The 22,291-nt window shown below is 53.6% G+C and overlaps 2 protein-coding genes across 6 annotated transcripts; one reads left to right on the top strand and one right to left on the bottom strand.

Annotated features, from left to right (window-relative positions):
- Positions 1-5: 5 nt before the first annotated feature.
- On the bottom strand, positions 6-2,284 carry Crb3 (crumbs cell polarity complex component 3). The gene is made up of 5 exons (XM_026404448.2): positions 2,245-2,284; positions 1,871-2,027; positions 1,023-1,096; positions 428-571; positions 6-91 (listed from the first exon to the last, which is right to left on the bottom strand). Exons 2-5 carry the CDS (start codon positions 1,932-1,934, stop codon positions 20-22), a joined length of 354 nt encoding a protein of 117 aa, XP_026260233.1. The 5' UTR covers positions 1,935-2,027; positions 2,245-2,284; the 3' UTR covers positions 6-19.
- A 3,166-nt stretch (positions 2,285-5,450) lies between these two features.
- On the top strand, positions 5,451-21,171 carry Slc25a23 (solute carrier family 25 member 23). 5 transcript variants are annotated; one of them, XM_026404322.2, is made up of 11 exons: positions 5,451-5,771; positions 6,844-6,970; positions 7,508-7,595; positions 7,972-8,083; positions 9,012-9,170; positions 9,256-9,408; positions 9,619-9,726; positions 10,724-10,891; positions 15,529-15,679; positions 16,754-16,934; positions 17,188-18,837. In XM_026404322.2, exons 1-11 carry the CDS (start codon positions 5,616-5,618, stop codon positions 17,237-17,239), a joined length of 1,455 nt encoding a protein of 484 aa, XP_026260107.2. In that variant the 5' UTR covers positions 5,451-5,615; the 3' UTR covers positions 17,240-18,837. The 5 variants fall into 5 exon arrangements, with proteins under 5 accessions (XP_026260107.2, XP_026260108.2, XP_026260109.2 ...); XM_026404323.2 differs by having other exon boundaries at positions 17,427-18,837; XM_026404325.2 differs by having other exon boundaries at positions 5,452-5,771; positions 7,498-7,595.
- Positions 21,172-22,291: the final 1,120 nt, after the last annotated feature.

The following is a 22,291-nucleotide window of genomic DNA, read 5'->3' on the forward strand; positions in this document are numbered from 1 at the left end:
GATGGAGGAAGGGAGGGACCTAGATGGGCAGGCAGCCCCGCACCTTCTCCTTGGAGTCCTGGGGGGCTTGGGCCTCCGCTGCATGAGAGAACTGAAAGAAAGGATAGGGGGTTGTTGGGCCTGCTGCAGGGGACAATACACAGCACAGTGAACACGAAGACGGTGCAGCAAGCAGGAGTGGCCCCCGCCCCGGCCCCCCAGCTGCATGCAGAGTCGAGCAGAGGCAGCATGCTGCACAGCCACCAGGCCAGCGCCCCCCAGTGCCCCCGAGTCGTCAGAGCTGGTGTCTCAGTGGCGGCTGCTCTGTGCGAGGGGGTGTTGGGCAGTCCTGGGCAGAGCGGGCAGCTGCAGCTGTCCACAGCCTTCAGATGAGCCGCTCCTCCGGAGGCAACTTGAGGTTGGGGGGCGGTGGCGCGCGGGCACCCACCTGCTCCTCGCTGCTGGGCCGGTAGGTGCCCTCTGTCTGCCGCTTCTCCCGAAGTTTCCGTACCAGTAGCACCAGCAGCACGGCCAGGAGCAAGGCGGCCAGGATGGAGAAAACCACGATGATAGCAGTAATGGCCTCCTGAGACTTCGGGGAGTGGGACAGGACAGGTGTGACCCACCTGAATCATCCCCAAAAGAGCTGAATCTGGGGCTCCTAACCCCCTCTACACACTCAGACCTGCCACTTTGGGTGATCTGCCCCCCACACACACCCGGAATTCCAGGATCCTCATCTACTTTGGAGGTTCAAGGCTCCCCCCACCTGCCACATCCGGGACTCCTGCCCCCACCACACCTGCCAGCTCGGGGCTCCTTATGATTGTCATATGAGGATCCTGCCAGGACTCTTGGTGTCCTTATTCTGGGACTTTAGGTCTCCCCCTTGTCCTGTTGCTATCCTAGTCTCACACTTGGGGCTCTCCAGTGCCACCTTGATCTGCCACTAGGGAGTGGGGAGGCAGTCCCCTCCACCTGCCACCCAGGGGACCCCTACATAGTATCCCAGCTGCCCTCTTTCCACATAAACCCCAACTCACCAGACCCCCACTGGGGCTAGGGGTAGAGGGCGGGGTAGTGCCATTCCCCGAAGAAGTGTTCAGTGCTGTGGTGGCTGGGGAGAGGATAAATGGATCCCCATCTCAGTCCCTCTGCACCTTCGTGGGGCACCCCTCCCCACAAGTGCAGCAGTCCCCAATTAAAATTGCTCCCCCAAGTCTCTTATGGGAAGAGAGATTACAGAGGCCCCCCACCCCCACCCCGACCTTGCAGTTTGAGCCTTGGGCCAGGCCCAGCTCAGCTCAGCAGAGCTCAGCAGAGCCCAGCAGGGAGTAATCAGCCATCAGTTGTTTGTGTTGAGTTGGGGGCTATGATAATAGAACCTGGCGGAAGCCCGACCATCCCCCCACAGCCACCACTCCGGCCCTGGGCCCTTAAGGACTTGGGCGTCCTGCCTGGCCCTGGAGTTCCTGACTCACACCTCCCCCTCAGGCTGCCGAAACTGCAGAAGTGGCTGGCTGAGTCCACACCTAAGGCTAGCCATGTCAGCAGGACCCTGCGACCCAGGCAACCTCCTCCTGGCTCTGGCAAAACCCCATCCACCGACATTCTGGTCCACCGCCTCCCTTCCTTCACCTGCTCGGGTGAAGCGCCTTCCTCCTGCACCCCAGCCCACAAATTCCACCCCCTCAAGAGCTCAGTTCTGATAGGAGTCAGGAACTCTTCCCCCACCCGGACCCCTGGACCCCGCCCCAAAGCAACCCATGCCCATTTCCCAGTTCTGGATGTGCCCCAGGTGCCCAGCACTTTGAGCCGGCCCTCAGCAGACAGACCCGGGAATCCGCACGCCGCGCCCCGGGCGAGTACCTACCTTGCCCCCAGGCTCGGCCCCACAGGGCCGGCAGCAGCGGCAGGCCGAGCGCCAAGAGCAGCCCCAGGGCTGGGGTCGCCATGGGCTGGGCGACGGGTTGGCGGCGCCGGGCCCGGGCTTCTCGCGCTCGCCGCTTCTACCGCATCTTGGGCAGAGGGCACCTGAGACCCAGCACCTGGGGACCAGGGGAGAGGCCGGAGCGTGGGGTTGGGGCTGGACCCAGGCGCAGGCCCAGGGCAGAGGCGACGAGCGCCAGGACACCCCGATCCCGCCCCGCCCCCGCGGCCGAGTCTAGAGATTAAAAATTAACTCCCGGGCCGCGTTCCTGGGCCGCGAGAGGGAAGGGCCAGAGGGTGGGGGCGGGGGCGCCTGCTGAGCGTCCACCTCCCTACCTGGCCGGACGTCTCTGACCTCACTCAGGTTCCCTGTCCCGGTCCCTCACCCGAACCCTGGGTCAGTCCGCCGGTCGCTCGCTCCGACCCCACCAGCCCCGCCCGCTCACGTGACCCGGAAAGTTTAGTCACTCACCTGGGAGGGGATGGCACTTCCGGCCAGTGCACCTGAGCCTAGAAGAGGGGGCGGAGTCAAGAGGGGCGGGGCCGCGCCGCCGGCGCACCTGTAACGGGAATCCAATCCACCGTGGCGGGGCAGCGAAAGGGCCCGAGCGCGCAGGTGTGAGGACTTGACACCGGTATTTCTGGCACATCTTCAGGATCGTACAGGTGTGGAGACACTCGGGGCATGCAGGCACGGGTGAGTGAGGCACCGCGCCTGGGTAGATTCGGCACTTTTCATTAGGAAAGTACCTAATGAAAAACACCTGTGTAGTAAACACCTGGCTGGGAGCAAATCCGTGTAGGAGACATGGGCAGGGATGTTTACCTGTAAGAATACTTACCGAGACATCTGCGTCGAATCTCATCCATTCGGAGTACAGCTGAATGGAAGCATACCTGTGTTGGAAACATGCGCATTAGAACACCAGACCGAGGCACTCCTGGGTGTCCTACACCTGCTCTGGAAAAGAATGCATAGCTCACCTACGAAATGCACACCACTTGTATGAGGAATTCCTGTGTGGAGAGGTATGGAGATAACTGTCCAAAACACACCTGCAGGGGACCCACTGATACGGAAACATACTCATATAGGGGAATATTTAACTGAAACACACCGTGGGGAGCTGTACGTGCATTCACAGAGGAACGCCTGCTGCAAAACATACCTGTGAGGTGACAAATTTCCTTGAATAAAGAACGCTTGTATACAAGAGAAGACCTGGAATCACCTGAGGCACTCTCAGCACTGAGGCACATCTGTGGGGAGAATCGTCAGGACAGAGGTGCAAGCGTACTGAGGCCAACTGTCAGGGAAACATTTGTGAGAAAACACATACTTGGGGCGTCTCATTGGAAAACACCTGTATCCCAAATATTGTAGGGCACCCGTAAGGAACACCCAGGAATGAAAACATCTGCAAGCTACAAGAGATACTCAAGCACAGCTTTCTGGGCAGAGGCAGGGCGAGAAGCAAATGAGCCCTCCAAGCTGTATCTCTGGATGAAGTGTGATGATAGTCACAAGACCCCTCCAGAGGACTCTGGGGTAAAGAGTGACGATGAAAAGGAAATTAGCTGGGAGTGGTGGCTTAGCCTCTATCCAGCCATTCAGGAGTCTCAGGCAGGAGGATCACATGGTCAAGACCAGCCTGGGCAACTTAGTGAGAGAGAGATGCTTTCTCAAAACAAACAAACAAACAAATAATAGGAGGACTGGTGATACAGCTCAGCGGTCAAGCACCCTCAGTTCAATCCCCAGGACCAATAAATGGATGATGATGATGATTATATACTGGGGTGAACCCACTGGCACTTTACCACTGAAATACATCAGTCCTTTTGATTTGATTTGATATGATTTTTAAGATTTTTAAAAATATTTTTAGTTTTCAATAGACCTTTATTTTATCTGTTTATATGCAGTGCTGAGAATTAAACTCAGGGCCTCATACATGTAAGGCAAGCATACCACCACTGAGCCACAACTTCAGCACTGATTTTTTTTTTTTTTTTTTTTTTGACACAAGGTCTCTCTGGATAAGTTGCCGAGGGCCTCGCTAAATTGCACAGGCTGGCCTCAAACTTGCCATTCTCCTGCCTCAGCCTCCAAATCGCTGGGTTTACAGGAGTGCACCAAGTCTGGGTTTGGGGGGTTGTTGTTGTGTTTATTTAGTTTTTGTGGGTACTGGGGATTTAACTCAGGGGCACTCGACTACTGAGCCACATCCCCAGCCCTATTTTGTATTTTATTTAGACACAGGGTCTCACTGAGTTGCTTAGCACTTCGGTTTTGCTGAAGCTGGCTTTGAACTCTTGATCCTCCTGCCTCAGCCTCCTGAGCCGCTGGGATTACAGGCGTGCGCCACCACATCTGGGTTTTTAATCCCTTCTAACATATAGAAAGATGGTTAAGGGTCCCAGATCAATTTAAATCCCGGCTTTGCCTTTTAGTGGGAATGAGGACTGGAAAGTATAACCTTCTGTTTCCTCATCCGTGAAGTAGGAAAGCTAGATTCTTGACGAGGACGATGAGAGAAGTGAGTAAAAGGTCTGGCATGTGCCATGCACCGAATCAGCGTTAGTTTTATTATTATTATTATTATTATTATTATTATTATTATTATTATTATTATTATTATTATTATTATTATATTGTTCTCTGTCAAGTGGGCCCTCTGATGGTGAGTCGAGAAACTGCACCCGAAACTAGTGGGCGGGACGCTAGGCAGGTGCATCGAGAGCGACTGGCTAAAGTCCCAACTCCAGTGCTCCGCCACCCAATCCTTACCCCTATCTGCGCCCAGGACACAGATGTCCGCCAGGCGGGTCACGAGAGAGCAGTCAGCTCGGCGTCTGGATCCGCCCCTTTAAGACTGCCTGGCGGGTGGTGGGACTGAAAAGCTAAGGCAGTCTAGGTCAGCTGGAGGCTCCGCCCAGGTGGGCGGGCGGAGAAGGACGGACCCGCGCAGCTCAGGGGCCTCTGACCAATAGGAAAGCGACTGTGCAGCCGCGCCGCGAGTTGATCTTTCGTTTCCCTGTTTGAGTGAGGCCTAGAAAGAAGGCGCGCGGGCAGAATGAAGGAACACCGAGCAACGCCTCTTGATCTTCTGTTTCTGTAACTGAGTGGGGAATCTGACATGCGCGGGCGGGCAGACGAAGAGCTTAGCCGGCTCAGAGTTCTTGCGTACGTCTGGAAAAAGCGAGAACTTTAGTTCTTGAGTAGGATTAGCAGGAGAGGGAGGTCAAATGAAAAGAGATTATGAAACCCAATCCCTAACGTCTCCCTCCCTCGCTCTCTTTAGGGAACGGAAAAGGGTAAACTGAGGCAAGCAGGTGGAACTCTAAAACAAAAACTAAAAACACTGAATTACCTATCCTCTCTTCCCAGAGGAGTCTTCGGGCTCTTGGGCTGTGCGAAACCGGAGCATCCTAGACATCCCTCCCCACGCCCCCAGCTCCGCCCTCGGTACCCCACCCCCTCCCCATGCGGGTAGGAGGAGGAGACGCAACTTCTGGAGCAGGCGGCGACGGCTAGCAATTAGCACCTCTAGCAAGTGCCAGAGCCCGGCGGGCAGCGCAGAGGCTGCGGTGCCAGTGGCCGCGGAGCTAGCCCTGCAGGGTCTCGGGGGGGAGGGGGAGCCGCAAAGCCCCCGCTGAGGCCGCCGCTGCCGGGCCTCCCCTCCCCCCCACCCCGGGCAGGAGCCATGCGGGGGGGCGCAGGTGACGCGGAGCGGCAGCAACGCTGGGGTCGTCTATTCGAGGAGCTGGACAGTAACAAGGATGGCCGCGTGGACGTGCACGAGTTGCGCCAGGGACTGGCCAGGCTGGGCGGGGGCGACCCAGACCGTGGCGCCCAACAGGTACTCCCGCCGGACCCTTCTAGCGCGCTGCACTGTGGCCTCTGCCGGCCCAGTAACCCGAGCCTCTGAATGGGGCGGCTGGAGCCGCGGAGGACTGACGACCTGTGGCTGGACTCCAGGTCCCCTGTCTGTCTCGGTTCCCTTCCCCCTGCCCACCCGTGTCTGGCTTAACGGGATCGAAAGACAGGGCCGCCAAGGCCCCAGGCCTGCAATTTGGTTGCCAGCGCCGGGTACCCTCGAGGGTGGGGGATGCCTGCCAGGGAATAGAGCTGGGCGCTTTTCTGCCCACTGACTGTGACACACCCTCCTCTGGCCTTTGCACAACCCAAGAAGACATGGCCTGCTCCCACATCCAGAGGACACACCCTCCCCACCCTGAGGGCACCCACTGCCCTCCCAGCCAGTCCCTCTGTTTACATTCCCTGCCTGTCCTTTCCTGGGCTGGCTCATTGCCCCACGTTGCCCCAGCCAGGGACTCCAACCTGTCCCAGGCCACTCCCAGCTGGGGATCAAGGCAGAAACTTGCCTCCCCTCCCCTTCCTTGCAGGTGTCCCTCATACCTTTAGCTCCCAGATGCCCCTGAAGCAGCTCCACAGCATCCTTGAGACCTTTAGTCCAACTCCCACTTCCCAGATGGGTAATATGGAGACCCTGTGGTAGCTCCCTTGGATCCATCATGCCCCTCATTGTCCAATTGTCCAGGGCTGTTCCTAAAGGGAACCCCTGAAACTGCCATGTGAACAGGTTTTTTATAAGAGACAGAACAGGCTTTGGAGACAAGAACCCAAGGTTACCACTTCCCAGCTCTGTGACCTTGAACCAGTTTCTTGACTTTGCAGAGCCTCAGTTTGTTTGCCAGGAAAACTGGACAATGCCAGGCACCTCACATGCCTATTGTGGTCTTGGGCATCTTGCTGGGAAGTGAGCCGATCAAGGGAGGGGGATGATGTACCCTGCAGCCCTCCTGCAAGTGCTGGGGGCTCAGGGTTCCTGTGGCATAATGCTCATTGTGCCCTCTCCAGATGGGGGAGCAGCCTCATGGAGCCCCTTCTGTCCCCTTCCCCTTTGCCAGGGCATCTCCCCTGAGGGTGACACTGATCCAGAGAGCGGGTTCAACCTGGAGGAATTCACCCGTTACCTGCAGGAGCGAGAACAGCGCCTGCTGCTCATGTTCCACAGCCTTGACCGGAACCAGGACGGTAAAGCCAGTCTGCAGGCAGGGGGATGGGGCCAATGGGGTTAGAACTGGCAGGGCTGAAGGAGGGGGCGGGGCTGCCTCTCCCTGATGACTCACCAGCTATTTTGGGGAATTCTCCTCACCCTCAGCTAGGTGGTTCGAGTCCCAGCCAGCCCATTCCACTTCCTTTTCCCTTCCTGAGTGGGGACCCCTGTTTTTCCGCTTAGGTACCTAGTTCTCAGGGACAAAGATCACCCACATTGCTTCTAGGTTTCCTATGGGGAAGATACCCACTAAGCATCATCTGTGGGTTCTAAGTATTGTCTTTAAATCCCTTGTGACATAGGGACCCCTATCATTGCCACTGGATCCCTCGCTCATGGAGCAAAGGACTCCCCAGCATTGCCTAATTCTACCTCCAAGCAGTCCCTACAACCCTGGGTTTCTGGACCTCCTGGTCTTTCTAGTCCATGCCCCATTCCAGCCTGCCCTGACCTGTGGTCCTGGGGTACCCCAAGATTCCCACACACGCTCTTTCCAACCTCTGAGCCCTCTCCAGGTCACATTGATGTCTCTGAGATTCAGCAGAGTTTTCGAGCTCTGGGCATTTCCATCTCACTGGAGCAGGCAGAAAAAATCCTACACAGGTAAGTCACTGGAGGTTCAGAATCCTAGGCCCCAGAAATCCCAGAAACTCAGGCCCCTGGGACTCCTCAGTCACCTCCATATTCTGGGCCCCAGGCCCAGTTCCAGAGAGGGTAGAGCTGAGTTGGGCTTTGGAGTCAGACAGATCTTGAGCCAGTTCCTTGAATCTCTGAGCCTCAGGCTCTCCCTCTGCAAGTTAAGGGTAATCATGGGAGTACCCAGTAGGCTTGGTATGGAGGACCAACACCAGACAGCCCTGTAGTGTGATTAGAACAGTCCGAGAAACGTGGGCAGCTCTCAGTGTGCCCCAGACTTGCAAAACCTGGCAGCACCTCTCCCCAGAGCCAGACACTGAGATTGTCCCCACCCCAACTCCAGCATGGACCGCGACGGCACCATGACCATCGACTGGCAGGAATGGCGTGACCACTTTCTATTGCATTCTCTGGAAAACGTGGAGGACGTGCTCTATTTCTGGAAGCATTCCACGGTGAGGTGGGGGCCATGCCTCCTCCCTGGTGGGCTGGCTGCAGGCTGCTTAGGGCTGGGAAGGGCTGAGCCAGGACTTGTGAGATGGAGGCAGCTGGGGGGTGAAGCTGTGTTCCTTTCTTCCTTCATTTGGGGTCCAGCAGTCTGGGGTGTCTCTGCTGTCTGATCGAAGCCCTTCAGACTTTCTTGGGCTTCAATCAGGGGCCTGATTGAAGGGTTGGAGGCTACAGGGAAGAAAGAACTCACCAGATGGGGTTCCAGCCTCCCACCCTCAACCCACACAGCTCCCTCTCTGCCAGATTCTCTCCGCCTGAATAATGGATTCTGCTACTGACCTGAAGAGCCAGAAAGCCCATGGCTTTGGGTGGGGGGTCCAGTGAGATCCACTGGAAGGAAGTAGGAAGGAATCAATTCTCTCAGTGGGCTCTAAAGGGACGATGGCTTCTGGGGGACAGTTCCTGTGGAGGAGATCTCAGAGACCTTAGGAGGCACCCGAGGGATCTGCTGGGGTCTGCACAGGAGAAGTTCCTGGTGGGATGTTGTGTATTACTAGAGGAATCTTCTGGAATCTTTCCATGGGAGGCCCTTTAAGGAGATCCTTTAGTGGGATCTGATAGCTCTGGAGATCTTTATGTGGCAAATGCTTGGATGGGATCGTCTGATGGGAATTGGACAAACTTCCTGTGGAATTTTGTGGCTCCTTAGGCGGGATTCAGTAGATCCTTTAGCCACTCACTGGGTTGGGGGTTTTGATGGCACCTGGTGGGATCCAAGAGTGTTCTTCTGTGCATTCCAAGCAAGATCCACTGATGGGCTCCCTGGGGTGCCCTGGGATTCATGGAGGAGACTCCCCAACCAAGGACTGGAGTGCTTCTCCCTACCTCCATTGTAACATGCCATCATGACGTGACACCCCGCCGTGTCCTCAGGTTCTGGACATTGGCGAATGCCTGACAGTGCCAGATGAGTTCTCAAAGCAGGAGAAGCTGACGGGCATGTGGTGGAAGCAGCTGGTGGCTGGTGCAGTGGCAGGCGCGGTGTCGCGGACAGGCACAGCTCCTCTGGACCGCCTCAAGGTCTTCATGCAGGTGAGGGACCCCAGAGGGACTTGCCTGCTCCCCCAGGCCCAGGACCTAGGAGGGAATCTCAAGGCTGCCATTTCTCCCTGCTCAGGTTCACGCCTCAAAGACCAACAGACTCAACATCCTTGGGGGTCTGCGGAGCATGATCCAAGAGGGGGGCATCCTCTCCCTGTGGCGTGGTAATGGTATCAATGTACTCAAGATCGCCCCTGAGTCAGCCATCAAGTTCATGGCCTATGAGCAGGTGAGGGCAGGTGTAGGGAAGGGTGTGCTTGGTGGGGAAGCCTGGGGTAAATATGAGGACCTGCGGGTTGGCCTGTGAGTGGGGGATGGTTGAGGCCCCTGCACAATGCCCACAGCAGTCCAGTTCTGTGGCAGCCAGGGGACAGTAGAGCCCTGAAAGGCCCCACCCCTGAGGGTCTGCCCCCCCCCCCCCCCCGTCTGCCTCCCTCAGATCAAGAACACCATCCGGGGACGGCAGGAGACGCTGCAGGTGCAGGAGCGCTTCGTGGCTGGCTCCCTGGCTGGTGCCACAGCCCAGACCATCATCTACCCCATGGAGGTGAGGTCTCTGGGAGCAGAGTCCTGGCGATCTCCCTCCTCACTCCACATCATGCACGGGGATGGCAACTGCCGCTCCCTGGTCAGGGACCCCGGCTCCTGACAGCAGCACCATCACTTGCCTGGCTTACCTAGTGCTACAGTCTCAGCCAGGACGTCTAGGACCACGGCGCTGGTTAGACTGGACAGTAGGCAGGCATTCAGCCGTTCAGGGCTATGCCTCGCCGAGGACAGAATGCTTGTTCCCAGGGAGTATCCTCTCTAAGCATCACTACTTTGAGATAAATCATTTCAGGTTTCAGGTTGTATATCATTAAGATTCTGAAAATGGCGGGAAATTCAAATAACATGAATGAAGTCTTGAGACGATAGGTCAGGCCTGGAAGGGTGGCTTCAGAGCAATAGAGACCCAGGTCCTTCTGTCTACCTTGTTGTTCCACTAACATGGCAGGTAGCACTCACCTCATGGATCAACATGGCTGCTTGTGCTCTGCTCATACATTTCAGTTCCAGGAAAGAAGGACTAACCCACAAAGGAGGGAACACCATCCTCTGAAAGTCATGCATAGCTCTTAGCTCTTTTTACTTCTATTTTTCTTTCTTTTTTTTTTTTAAGTTTGTTTTATTTATTTATTTGTATGTGGTGCTAAGGATCAAACCCAGTGCTTCACACGTGCCAGGCAAGTGCTCTACCACTGAGCCATGACCCAGCCCCTTTTTCCTTCTGTTTCGTGGTGTAGGACCTGGTAATGTGGCCACTAAGGCAGGCAGGAAGTGTAGTTTTTATCTCTAGTGGTTATGTGCTTGCCAAAGTTATCTTTCTGTTATTCAGGATGACGGGAACTAGATGTTGGGGGACAGTCAGTGGTGGCTGCCACAGGTCACTCTAGTTGGTGGGTCTGCTTCTGGGAGAACTGTTTCTAGGTCTTCATCCCTGGATGTGACACCTTGGGCAGGGGGTAGGACCAGCTTTTCCAGGGATAACCGAGTTTTCCCAGGTGCTGAAAACACGGCTGACCCTGCGCCGGACTGGTCAGTACAAGGGGCTGCTGGACTGTGCACTGCGGATCCTGGAGCAAGAAGGGCCCCGCGCCTTCTACCGAGGCTACCTGCCCAACGTGCTGGGCATCATTCCCTACGCGGGCATCGATCTGGCCGTCTATGAGGTCTGTGGCAGCCCCCGCCCCTCTGCCCTCTGTGATTTGCCCACAGGACACCCTTCAGTCAACCTCCCCATTGTCCTAGAGAAGGACAATCATGGGGTGAGGAGCACCATGGGCGTGGAACCCTGGGGAACCCCTCCATGTGCTGGCCATGAACTGCTGCAAGAAAGTTTGACTTAACAGTTCAGCCCTCTGTGGTCACCTGGGAGTCGGGGGCCACTCTAGCTCACAAGAATCCTGAGAGCAGGCAAAGATGAGCCTCAAGGTGTGCATCTCCCCCAAAGCATGGACCAGCCCCAGGCTCTGTCCCTAGGCTGATGAATTCTTCAGGGCCTGCGCATCTCAGCATCTACCGTCACTAGAGAAACCAAGCCCCGCAACCAGCACCTTGGGCCCTTCATCAAGGGACGCGGGAGTGGGGAGTCTTTGCTGTCTCTCCTTGTGGGTCTCATGTGTTGCTTTAGCCTCCTCCTGGTGGGGTCATCAAGTCCTCCAATCAGCACAGCTGTAGATCCCCCGGAATCCTCCCAGTTTTTGTTTGTTCGCTTGCTTGTATGTTTGTTTGTTTTTGGTACTGGGGATTGAGCCCAGGGGTGCTTAACCACTGAGCCACATCCCCAGCCCTTTTTATGTTTTTATTTTGAGACAGGATCTTGCTAAGATGCTTAGGGCCTCACTAAGTTGCCGAGGCTGGCTTTGAACTCGTGATCCTCCTGCCTCAGCCTCCCAAGTTGCTGGGATGACAGGTGTGCACCACAGTGCCTGGTGCCTGGCCTCCTCAAACCTTTCTATCCAAGACAGGCCAGCTCCCTGAGTGTGAGAGCAGTCACCAAGGGTCCTGTGCTCAGAGGTGCCCACACTGAGCGATTCTCTGCTTAGGTCATCTGGAAATTCTCAGTGATTTTTCTTTGTAAAAGACCCTGTGTTTTGTTTTGCACTGAATCCCACAAACTATGTCATCCTTCCTGGTCTGAGTCTGTTCCTGCCATACATACCCACGTTCCCCAGCTCCCAGCATCAGGACAGGGGAAGGAGACAGGCCCTGTTCACACACTGTGTGTTCAGACCTCCACTCGTTCCTCTGTCCCTCCACACGTCCACTTAGCCTCTGTCCAGTGAGCACCTGCCGTGCGCCTGGCCTGGGTGCTCGCTGCCTCAGGGTGCAGAATGAGCCCTCCATAACCCCTGCCCTCCTGGGACACTCATCCCAGCGAACCCGGAAGCCCATCACCCCACAAATAAGAGTCTCAGCCCCCACGAAGCTCCCAGAAGTTGGAAGACAGGGTTTGTCGTCGTCGGCAGTGGTGGGCTGGAGGTGGGGGACACCTTTGGGCTGGTGGCACTGGAGCCCAGTGACATGACATCGGTAAGAAGTGGGAGAGCAGCAGGGGCCCAGCAAGACAAACCAGGGACCAACCTGACCTGCTAGAGGGCCCCGGTCTTGACAGCACAGGGAACTGGGCAGATCAGGAGGTGAGCTCAGAAAGGTCAGCCAGACTCCCTGGTGAGGGGTCGGGTTTTCCTAAGTGCAGTGGGAAGCCATGGAGGTTTGTGAGCAGAAATAGGATCTGACCCTGTTTAACACATTTTTCTCCCAAAAAAGGGAGTTCATGTGGCTAAGAAGCTTAAGAAGCCCTGTGCCCTTAGTTAGTCCTTAAAGGCTCTGACGAGTCCTGCAGTAAAGTGATGGAACAATTATTTCAGAACCTCCTCGACACATTGCCCCTCTCCCACTTCGCCCCCACCCCTGAGCTGGGGATGGAACCCAGGGCCTTGCATATGCTTGGGAAGTGCTCTGCCACTGAGCTGCACCCCAGCTCCAGAACAGCTCTTAAGAACTCAGTTAACGTCTATTTGACAAATGAGGGTCTGAACCTTAAGAAGACTATTAAAATGGCAAAGGCGGGCCTGGTGAGAAGGCCAGCATCTGTACTCCTAGCTACTTGGGAGGCAAAAGTAGGATGAGCACTTCAGCCCAGAGCTGGAGACCACCCTAGGCAACATAAAAAGCCTGTGAGACTCCCGCCTCAATACAAAACAAATAAAATAGCTACATGTTATTTTTTATTTAATTAATTTATTTGCAAAGACAGTAAACACTTGCCTGTGTTTTCTAATCTCCACCTGGACCAGACATTACTAATCTATGCCAGCATTGAGTCCCCCTCCGAACACCTCTGGTTCCAGGCAGACATTTACCAATGAATTAAAGCTGACACAGGAAATGAAACCTACAAGCCACCCTAGTGACAAGGCACAAAAGGTCTTATCCTAACAAAGTCCTTGGCAGGGAAGTGAGGGAGTGGCTGACTAGCAGGCACCAGGCCCTGGTTTTAATCCCCAGGAACCCTCCTCTCACCCTCCCACCCCCACCCAAAAAAAAAAAAAAAAGATACAAAGGCTTTGGCAGCAGCTTCAGAAGGGATTAGCCACCCTAAAGACTAGACACACAGCTCTGGAGTCCTGGCTCTGAATGTTGAGTCTTACCTTGATTTTGTAGCTTGGAGCAAGTAACTTCCCTGAGCCTTAGTTTCTCCTCTACCAAATGCAGTTAGTAGGATTAATTGTCTTCACCGGAGATCTGAGAGCAGCTGCAGAGACAGGGATGTGAGGGCAGGGTGGTGAGAAGGCCAGGCAGGGGGATAAGGCATGTGTGTCTATTTCCCAGGGCTGCTGCAACAAAGTATCCCCAGCTGGCTGGTTAGAGCAGTCAGAAGGGACAGTCTCCCAGCCCTGGAGGTCAGAAGCCCAAATTCGAGTGTCCAGAGCCTCACTCCCCTGAGACCTGTCGGAGGGAGTCCCGGTACCGCCTCCAGCGTCTGCTCCTTACCACTGCTGACATTCCTTTTGTTTTTGTCTGTCTTTTGACACCAGTCCCAAGGTCACACTGTGTCACCCCAAGTGCCTCAAACTCCTGAGCTCAAGCCATGCTCCCGGCTCAGCCTCCCAAGCAGCTGAGGTTCCAGGAGCCCAGCAGCATTCCTTGACTGAAGTTAGCCTCTGCCTCCCGTCACTGGCTTTCTCGAACTTGGGTATCTCTGCGTCTCTCCTTTTACTGCACTGAGAGTTCGCCCTACTCATCTTTGCCAGTTCCATCTGCAAAGACCCTATTTGCAAAGACCATGTCCTAAGATGCCAACACAGCCAGGTGCAGTGATACCTGCCTGTCATCCCAGCTACTTGGGAGGCTGAGGCAGGAGGATTGCAAGTGCTAGAGCAGCCTCGGCAACTTAGCAAGACCTTGTCTCAAAGTAAAAGGACAAGGGCTGGTGTGTGGCTCAGGGGCCAGTGCTTGCATGGTCTGTGTGGCCCCGGATTCCATCCCCAGTACTGCAGGAAGACAAAAAAAAAAGATAGGCACATATCCTGTGGGTGTGGGTCCACGGTTCATAATGGTGTGTTACCAGGCAAGTTGCCACTCTTGGCAAGCACAGCTCAGTCCCTCTGGGGTCCTCTGGCCGAAGAGCCAGAAAATGCCCCCCAGAAGGGTGGGGGCTGGAGCACTGACACGCCCAGCCAGAGCTTTGATGGCTGCTTCTGGGGGTGCAGGTTCCCCGCACTTGCCTCCAGTTCCTAGTGCTCAGAGCATCCTGATGTGGGTGCAGAGAAGGTCGGGGGCAGCTCCATGGGTGCTGGCAGGCAGCCCTCAGGAGGTCTGAACCAAAGCAATAAAGGAGAAGGGAGGACACCCACAGCGAGGCCTCGGACACCCACCTTGGAGGGTGTGCTCGGTTCATATTCATTTCCTGTGGCTAAAACAAACTGCCACAAACCTAGTGGCTTAAAACAACACAAATTTATTATCTTACAATTAGGAAGGTCAGAAGTTCAAAATGTGAGTCCTGCTGGGCTTTATGAAATGTGGCCGCCTCCTTTTCAGAGGCTGTGAAGAATCGTTTCTCTGCCTTTTGCAACTTTCCATGATTCCCGCGGCTCATGTGGCCCCTCCCTCCACATTCAGAGGAATTGTGGAATCTTCTAATCCACCAACCAGTCTCTGCTTTTGTCTTCATTATCTCTTTTTGTTTTTAACTGGGAGCAGAACCCTGGACCTTGTGTATGCTGGGCAAGTGCTCCCTAACTACCGCACCCTCACCCTTTTTAAATTTTGAGACAAGGCCTAAATTGCTGACCTCACACTTGGGATGTCTGTCCCGCCTCAGGCCTAAGTATATGGGATTATAGGTGTGTGCCACACCCAGCTTCACATCTCCTTTTTTGACTCTGGTTTTCTTTGTTATTCGGTGCTGAGAATGGAACCCAGAGCCTAGCTACACCCACCCCACCTTTTGACTCTTGATAAGGATCCTTGTGATGATAGTGAACCCAGACAGGAAAGCCAGGATATTTCCTATCTCAAAATCCTTGGCCTTAATTTAGTGAAGTCCTGTGTGCCACGGAAGATAACTGGTTCCAGGGACCAGTGCATGCAGAGCACAGGGACTCTGATTCCTTGTCACAGAGGTCCTCCGTGGGGGTTAAGTGAAGGCATGCAGCTCAAGTGCCTGCAGAGCCCAGGATGCACTGTGCACTCAGCTGGCACCAACTGCCAGGGGACACCAAGTTGGCCACCAGGTCTGTGGAACCAGGGTCCTGGTCTCTGCTCCTCCCAACCCACCCTACTCCTTTCTCTACTCCAGACCCTGAAGAATCACTGGCTCCAGCAATATAGCCAGGAATCGGCAAACCCAGGGATCCTCGTGCTCCTGGCCTGCGGTACCATCTCCAGCACCTGTGGCCAGATAGCCAGTTATCCCCTGGCCCTGGTCCGGACCCGCATGCAGGCCCAAGGTGAGGCCTGGGTGGGAGGATGGAGCAGGGGAGTGGCCAGCTGGGGTCCACCTTCTCTTCCCCAGCTCCTCACAGGTGGAGTCCTAGGCCGGAGTCCTCCTGGATTTGAATGGCCTTGATAAGTCCTGCCCCTTCTCTGGGCCTCAGTTTACTCACTGGTGACTTTTCCTTTATCCACAAGAAACTGAGGATTAACTAGCAGAACAGATGCAAGAGTTCTGGCAAAGCTCCCTGGCAATGGTAGCCAGAGGCTGCTACTGGCCATTGTGGAGCCTTTCTGGGCTGGTAACTTGAGCCCCTATTTGCAAGGCTGAGTTATAGCAAGGCCAGGTCGGGGAGAGGCTAAGAACCTGGGTTAAGGAAATTCAGGATCAGGCTGGTGGTTGTTTTTCTCTGAGATTTTCTTTTATGGATTCTTTTCCCCGTCCCTGAATCTGTTTTAAGCATTTCCTTGGGAATTTAGCAATTGTATTTTGTGATACCAGGGAGGTATGAGTGAATGAGACAGACATGGTCCCCGCCTTCATGGAGTTCAGGCTGGAGAGGAAGAAAGATGCTGAATAAATCATTCCATAATTAACCTTTGGTTAAGGGTTGAATAAGGGGAGGAAGAGGATCCTGACTTGGACAGGGGTGCCAGGGAGGGCCCCCTTAAGAGCTGGCTTTGGAATAGAGGTTGGGAAGATGACTGGGAGTTAGCCAGAAGAGAAGGGCGTTGACTTCCAGGACGGGGACATTTCTAGCTCCTCCCACCACACATACTGCACACCCACTCCATTTCAATTTATCCCCAAATTTGGGCCCTCAAGATTGACAGCCAATTTCAAGTACCACAGAAGTCCTGACTCTGGCCAGGGCGTTGCTCAGTGGGAGAGTGCTTGCCTAGCAGGCACAATGCCCTGGTTCCCTCCCAGCACTGTGGGGGGCACTACAAAGTCCTGATTCAGTGGTAGGTCCAACTTCTAGTCTAGCCTCTCCTTCCTGTGGCAGTGGCCACCTGGCCCAGCCCTGAGGGGTAAGAGGGAGAAGGGAAGGAGGAGCTTCAGCCTCACCTGGTCCCCCACCCCCTCCCAGCCTCCATCGAGGGCTCCCCGCAGCTCTCCATGATGAGTCTGCTCCGTCACATCCTGTCCCAGGAGGGAGTGTGGGGCCTCTACCGGGGCATTGCCCCCAACTTCATGAAGGTCATTCCAGCTGTGAGCATCTCCTATGTGGTCTACGAGAACATGAAGCAGGCCCTGGGGGTCACGTCCAGGTGAGGGACCCAGAGCCCATCCCTCCCCCAAGATCCGTCACCCCAGTCCTGATGTTCCCCAGATTGATGTCCTTGGCCACAGGAGACCAGTGGCCCAATCAATGGATCTAGTTCCCCTGCCTAAACCACTGATCCCTACACACCAGCCACAGGATCCCAGTACCCGAATCCCGGATCCTCCACCCCCAGACCCCAATCACTGAATCACAGGGTGCCCACACTTTGACCATGGATCCCAATACTCTAACTCTAGATCTCAGATCCCTGTACCCCCAACTGCTGGATCCCACACTTCAGCAACCTAAATCTCATACCTGAACCACAAGATCCAGAATGATCAACACCTCAGCCCTTCATTCCCTCCTTCCCAGACCCCTAGATCCTGCATTCCTATGCTCCCAAAGTGGATCCTATGTTTCCCTGCCCCACCCACCGGGTCCTGGACCTAGATCCCCCACAACGTGGTGAATGGATCCCAATCCCCAACCACAGGAATGGACATCCCTATACCTCATCACCCTGACCCCAGCTCCCTCAGGTATCAGATCCAGTGTCCTTGTGTAGCACTGGGTCCCAGATCCCCAACCCCACTGGCGAATCACAGATCGCCATGCCTCAAGCCCCGTCTCCAAGCTCAGCCGCTGGATTCTGGATGTCAAGAGACCTCAGCCACCGGATCCTGACAGTGCAATGCCTAGATCCTGGGGCCCCCCACCACTGGACCCAGATCCCCTCACCCCAGCCACTGGATTCTGATTCCTTTACCTTGACACTGGGTCCCAGATCCTTCTGCTTCGACGGCTGGACCCCTACATTTCAAGCACTGTGCCCTCTGCCCCTTACCACTGGATCTTGGATTCCCAAGTCCCAACCCACTGGATTCTGGCTCCTAAAACCACAAATGTGGGCACAACAGCACAGCAAGTGGGTCCTGGCAGGTGCAGCTGCTGGAGTCCAGATTCCAGACAGTCCCCACGCCCAGTCCTGCCAGCACTGGATCCCACGCCCTGGACCCCTACCTCCCAAATGCTCAGACCCCCAGTCTAGATCCCAAAAGGCCAATCACAGCACCATGATCCCATGTGTCCCCATCCCAGAGACACACTGCAGCTTACCATGGCTCAGGATCACACAGACCAGGGAGACCTGGGGAGGCCCAGCTGCCAGCACCAGAGAACCCAGGGGCTCTGTCCCATGTCTTCATGTAGCTCATGGCCAGGCAGCAAGAGGGGAGATGTGTCTCCTGTGACTGCATGGATGCTTGACCCCCCACCCAGCATGGACACCCCTCTTGGCCCTGTGGGGATATTGCTCCCTCAGACCACCCCACCCCACCCTGCAGCACCCCCCCACACCTGATCAGCTCATAACCCCAGAGCCTAAGTCCTCCGGAGGGCCCGGCCTCTTGTTCTTGGGGACTGGCAAACAGGCGGTCTGAGACCAGAGACTTTCGGGGGGTCCCCCGTCCTAGCACTGCCAGCCCTTCCAGGGCTTCAAAGATTTGCGAGCCAGGAACAAATCCTCATCGACCACCCTTCCCTACACTCGAGCATCCAATTATACAAAACCAAACAAAAACCCAAATCCCCAAACTCACTCCAGGTCTATTTTTCTATCAGAGAGAGGAGCAAACCCCCACCCCCAAACCCAAGCCCCCAACTCCCCCTTCCCATCCCTCCTGCACTTTATTGTTGGATTCTGAGCTTAGGATGATGGGGCCCCTCTCCACTGCTACCTGGTGCCTGGGGAACCCCACTAAGGGACTGTGAAAGAGGACTGGGGTGTTGGGGCCTGGAGGACCATCCCTCCCGGCTTCCACCTCCCTCCACGGCACGTGCCCCCTCCCTGCCTGTGTGTTATTTCAAAGGAACAGAACAAAAGGAATAAATTTTCTAAGCTCTTTCATTGTATTTTCTTTTTTGAAAAGAGGTGGGTGGATGTGGGACCCCATCTACCCAGAGGGAAGGGACATGGGACTGTTTCTCATCTCATGCGCACACAGCTCCAAGGGACTGTGTGACTCAGACTCGAGCCTCGGTTTCTACCTGTCTGTGAAGCAGTAGCAGGGAGGGAGTCTACCTCATGGCCTCTTCTATTTTTCTGTTTTCTTTTTTGATTCTACATGTGCATTCGTTTTCTGTCATATTACCACAAACCAAGTGGTTTAAAAAATAAAATTTGTTAAAAAATGTTTATTGTGATAAAATATACATGACATAAAGCGTACCATCTTGCCAGGTGCAGGGGCACATGCCTGTAATCCCAGTGGCTTAGGAAGCTGAGGCAGGAGGATCCCAAGTTTAAAGCCAGCCTCAGAAACTTAGTGAGGCCCTAGGCAACTTAGCAAGACCCTGTCTCAAAATATAAAAAGGGCTGGGGATGTGATTCAGTGGTTAAATGCCCCTGGATTCAATCCCTAGTACCAAAATAATAATAATAACTTTAAAAATAAAGCTTTCTCTATTTACCAAGTTTAAGTTCACAATCCAGTGGCATTAAGTGCTCTCACGATGCTCTGCAGCTGTCCCCACCATCCATTTCCAGAACTTCCCATCTCCCCAAACTGAAGCTCTCGCTCCTTCAACACTAACTTCTAGCCTCTCCCCAACTCCCTGTCTCCATGGATCTCAACTCCAGGGTCCTCCTGTGGGTGGATCCTGCAGTGTGCGTGATGTGGCCTTCTGTGTCCGGCTCATTTCCCTGAGCACAGTGTCCTCAAGGTCAATCACAAAGTAACGTATTTCAAAACCCTTCCTTTTTCGGGCTGAATACTACTCAGGTGTGTGAGTGGACCACACAGTATGCATCCCTTCATCCATCAATGGACCCCCTACCATTTGGCTACTGTGAATAAAACAGAAATTCATCTGTGACAATTCAGGAGGCTGGGAGTCTGAAAGCAAGACCTTGGCTGGGGACATTCTCCCCACAGTTTTCTGGCAGACTGCAGTCCTTGGTGCTCCTTGGCTTAGGGAGGTATCACTCCCAGACCTGCCTGCCCTCCCGTGGCCCTCTCCCTCACGTCTGCGTTTCTGTGTCTAAATTCTCCTCTTCTTGTAATGATGCTGTCACTAGATTGGAGCCCCCCACCCCCCTCCAGGGTGAACTCACTTTATCTTGATTACATCTACAAAGACCCTCTTTTCCAAATACAGTGACATTCCAAGGTTCCAGAGCTTAGACCTTCAGAACTTCTTTTGGGGCACACAGTTCCACCCACAACAGCAAGTAATTTGAATTCATTGTAGAAAGCAATAAAAAATTTATAATCTATATAGAAATAGATTAATGATTGATAGATACATAATCAGTACATAAATGCATTGTGATAGGACTACAGTTGTCTTTCTATATCCATGTTTTGCATCCATGGACTCAACCAACCTTAGATGGAGATATTCAGGAAAATTGCATCTGAATCTAACATACATGAATATTTTTTTGGTTGGTATCCCTAGGCAAGACAGTATTTCAACTACCTACATAGCACTTACATTGTGCTAGATGTTATAAGTCATTGAGAGATGGTTTCATGTTTAAGGAGCATGTACAGAAATTCTATGCAAATAATCCACAATTCTATATAAAAACTTGAGCATGCACTAATTTTGGTACATGCAGGGGCTTCTGGAACTGATTCTCCAGGGGTTCTGAGTGACAACTGCACAGTCTCAAGGTTAAGACAATGCGGCTACCATCTTGGACTCTCCCTGCCTCGCTCTCATGTCGTTTACTCTGAAAGAAGACAGCCGTCAGGTCCTGAGCCTCATGGAGAAGCCCATACAGTGGGGAACCCCAGCCTATAGCTACGTAAGTGCACTTGGACTTGAACACTTCTTTTGAGGGTATATAATTTAACCCACAACAATGAATTATACAAATTCACTGTAGGAAAAAAATAGAAAATTCAGAATATAGAAAGAGATAATTGATAGATGATAGAAAATAGATGATTGATTGATAGATAGATAGACAGGAAGAAGATCCAGATTGCAGCCTTGTGAGACACCCTGGATAATCCAAACACTGCAGACCCTCTCACTGGCTGCCAATACCCAAATCCTGAACTTTATATCCTTATACTTCAAACACTGGAACACCCTACTAAGCGGCTCCTGAATTCCTGGTGCTCAGAAACTGGATGAGACGATAAATGTCATTGTAAGCCGCTGAGTTCTGGGGTAATTTGTTACAAAGCAATAGCTAGACAATATAGATGCACTTATGTACATATGACTTTCCATGCATTCAAAGAAGAGATCAGGGAGTGGGTATAAAAAATATATAATGGATTAAATCTTGCTAACTATTTTGTGGGTTTTTTTTTTCTATTTTGTGTTTTTACTTTCTTTAAATTATGTTCCTAGGATCACTTTCCACAAGTGCAGTCACTGGGTCAAAGGACATGGCTCTCTTGGGATCATGCCACAAAAAGAACTGTACACAACATTACAGCTACCAACAAGAGTTGGCATTTTTAACAGCAGCTACCCAGGCACTGAGTGTTAAATGTATTTGATGGGGATAATTAACATCTGCTTTCCTGTCCATATTCTTATATCCCACGATAATGTGGCTGAGATTTAGGAGGCTTAGCTAACCAACATGCAGCATGAATTAGTCAGCTTGCCATCACTATAACAAACACCTGAGACAATCAACTTATGAGAAAAGTCTTAGCACATGCCTGTCATCCCAGACACTCAAGAGATTGAGGCAAGAGGGTCACAGGTTCCAGGCCAACCTTGGCAACTTAGGGAGACTGTGTCTCCAAATAAAAAATAGAAAGGACGAGGGATGTGGCTCAGCAGAATAGCCCCCCAGGTTCTATCCCCAGGTCTGCAAAATAAAAAAGGAAGGGGCCAGGTGCAGTGGCCATGCCTGTAATGCCAGCCACTGGGGAGGCTTAGGCAGGAGGATCACAAATTCAAAGCAGCCTTAACAATTTAGCAAGGCTCCACACAATTTAGCAAGACTCTCTCTCAAAATTAAAATATATATATAAAGGGGTGGGGAAGTGCCTCAGTGGTTAAGCACCTTTGGGTTCAATCCCTGGTATCAAAAATAAATAAATAAAGGAAGGGGGAGGGGAAGCCTTGTTTTGGCTCTTGTTTTGCAGGTTTTGGTCTGGGATCAGCTGGCCCATTGCCTTGGGCCTGGAATGGCACATCACGGTGGAGAGCCTGGTGGCGCAACACTGCACACCTCATGTCAGGGAAGTGGAAGACAGAAGGAGAAGAGATGGGCCTTCCATGAGCCCCTTTGAGGGCACACCCCCAATGACTGGAAGACCTCCCATCAGGCCGCACTTCTTTTTTTTTTTTTTTTTAGAGAAAGGAGAGAGAGAGAGAGAGAGA

Source organism: Urocitellus parryii, chromosome 3, assembly GCF_045843805.1.
Source record: "Urocitellus parryii isolate mUroPar1 chromosome 3, mUroPar1.hap1, whole genome shotgun sequence".
In the NCBI taxonomy this organism is placed as follows: domain Eukaryota; kingdom Metazoa; phylum Chordata; class Mammalia; order Rodentia; family Sciuridae; genus Urocitellus; species Urocitellus parryii.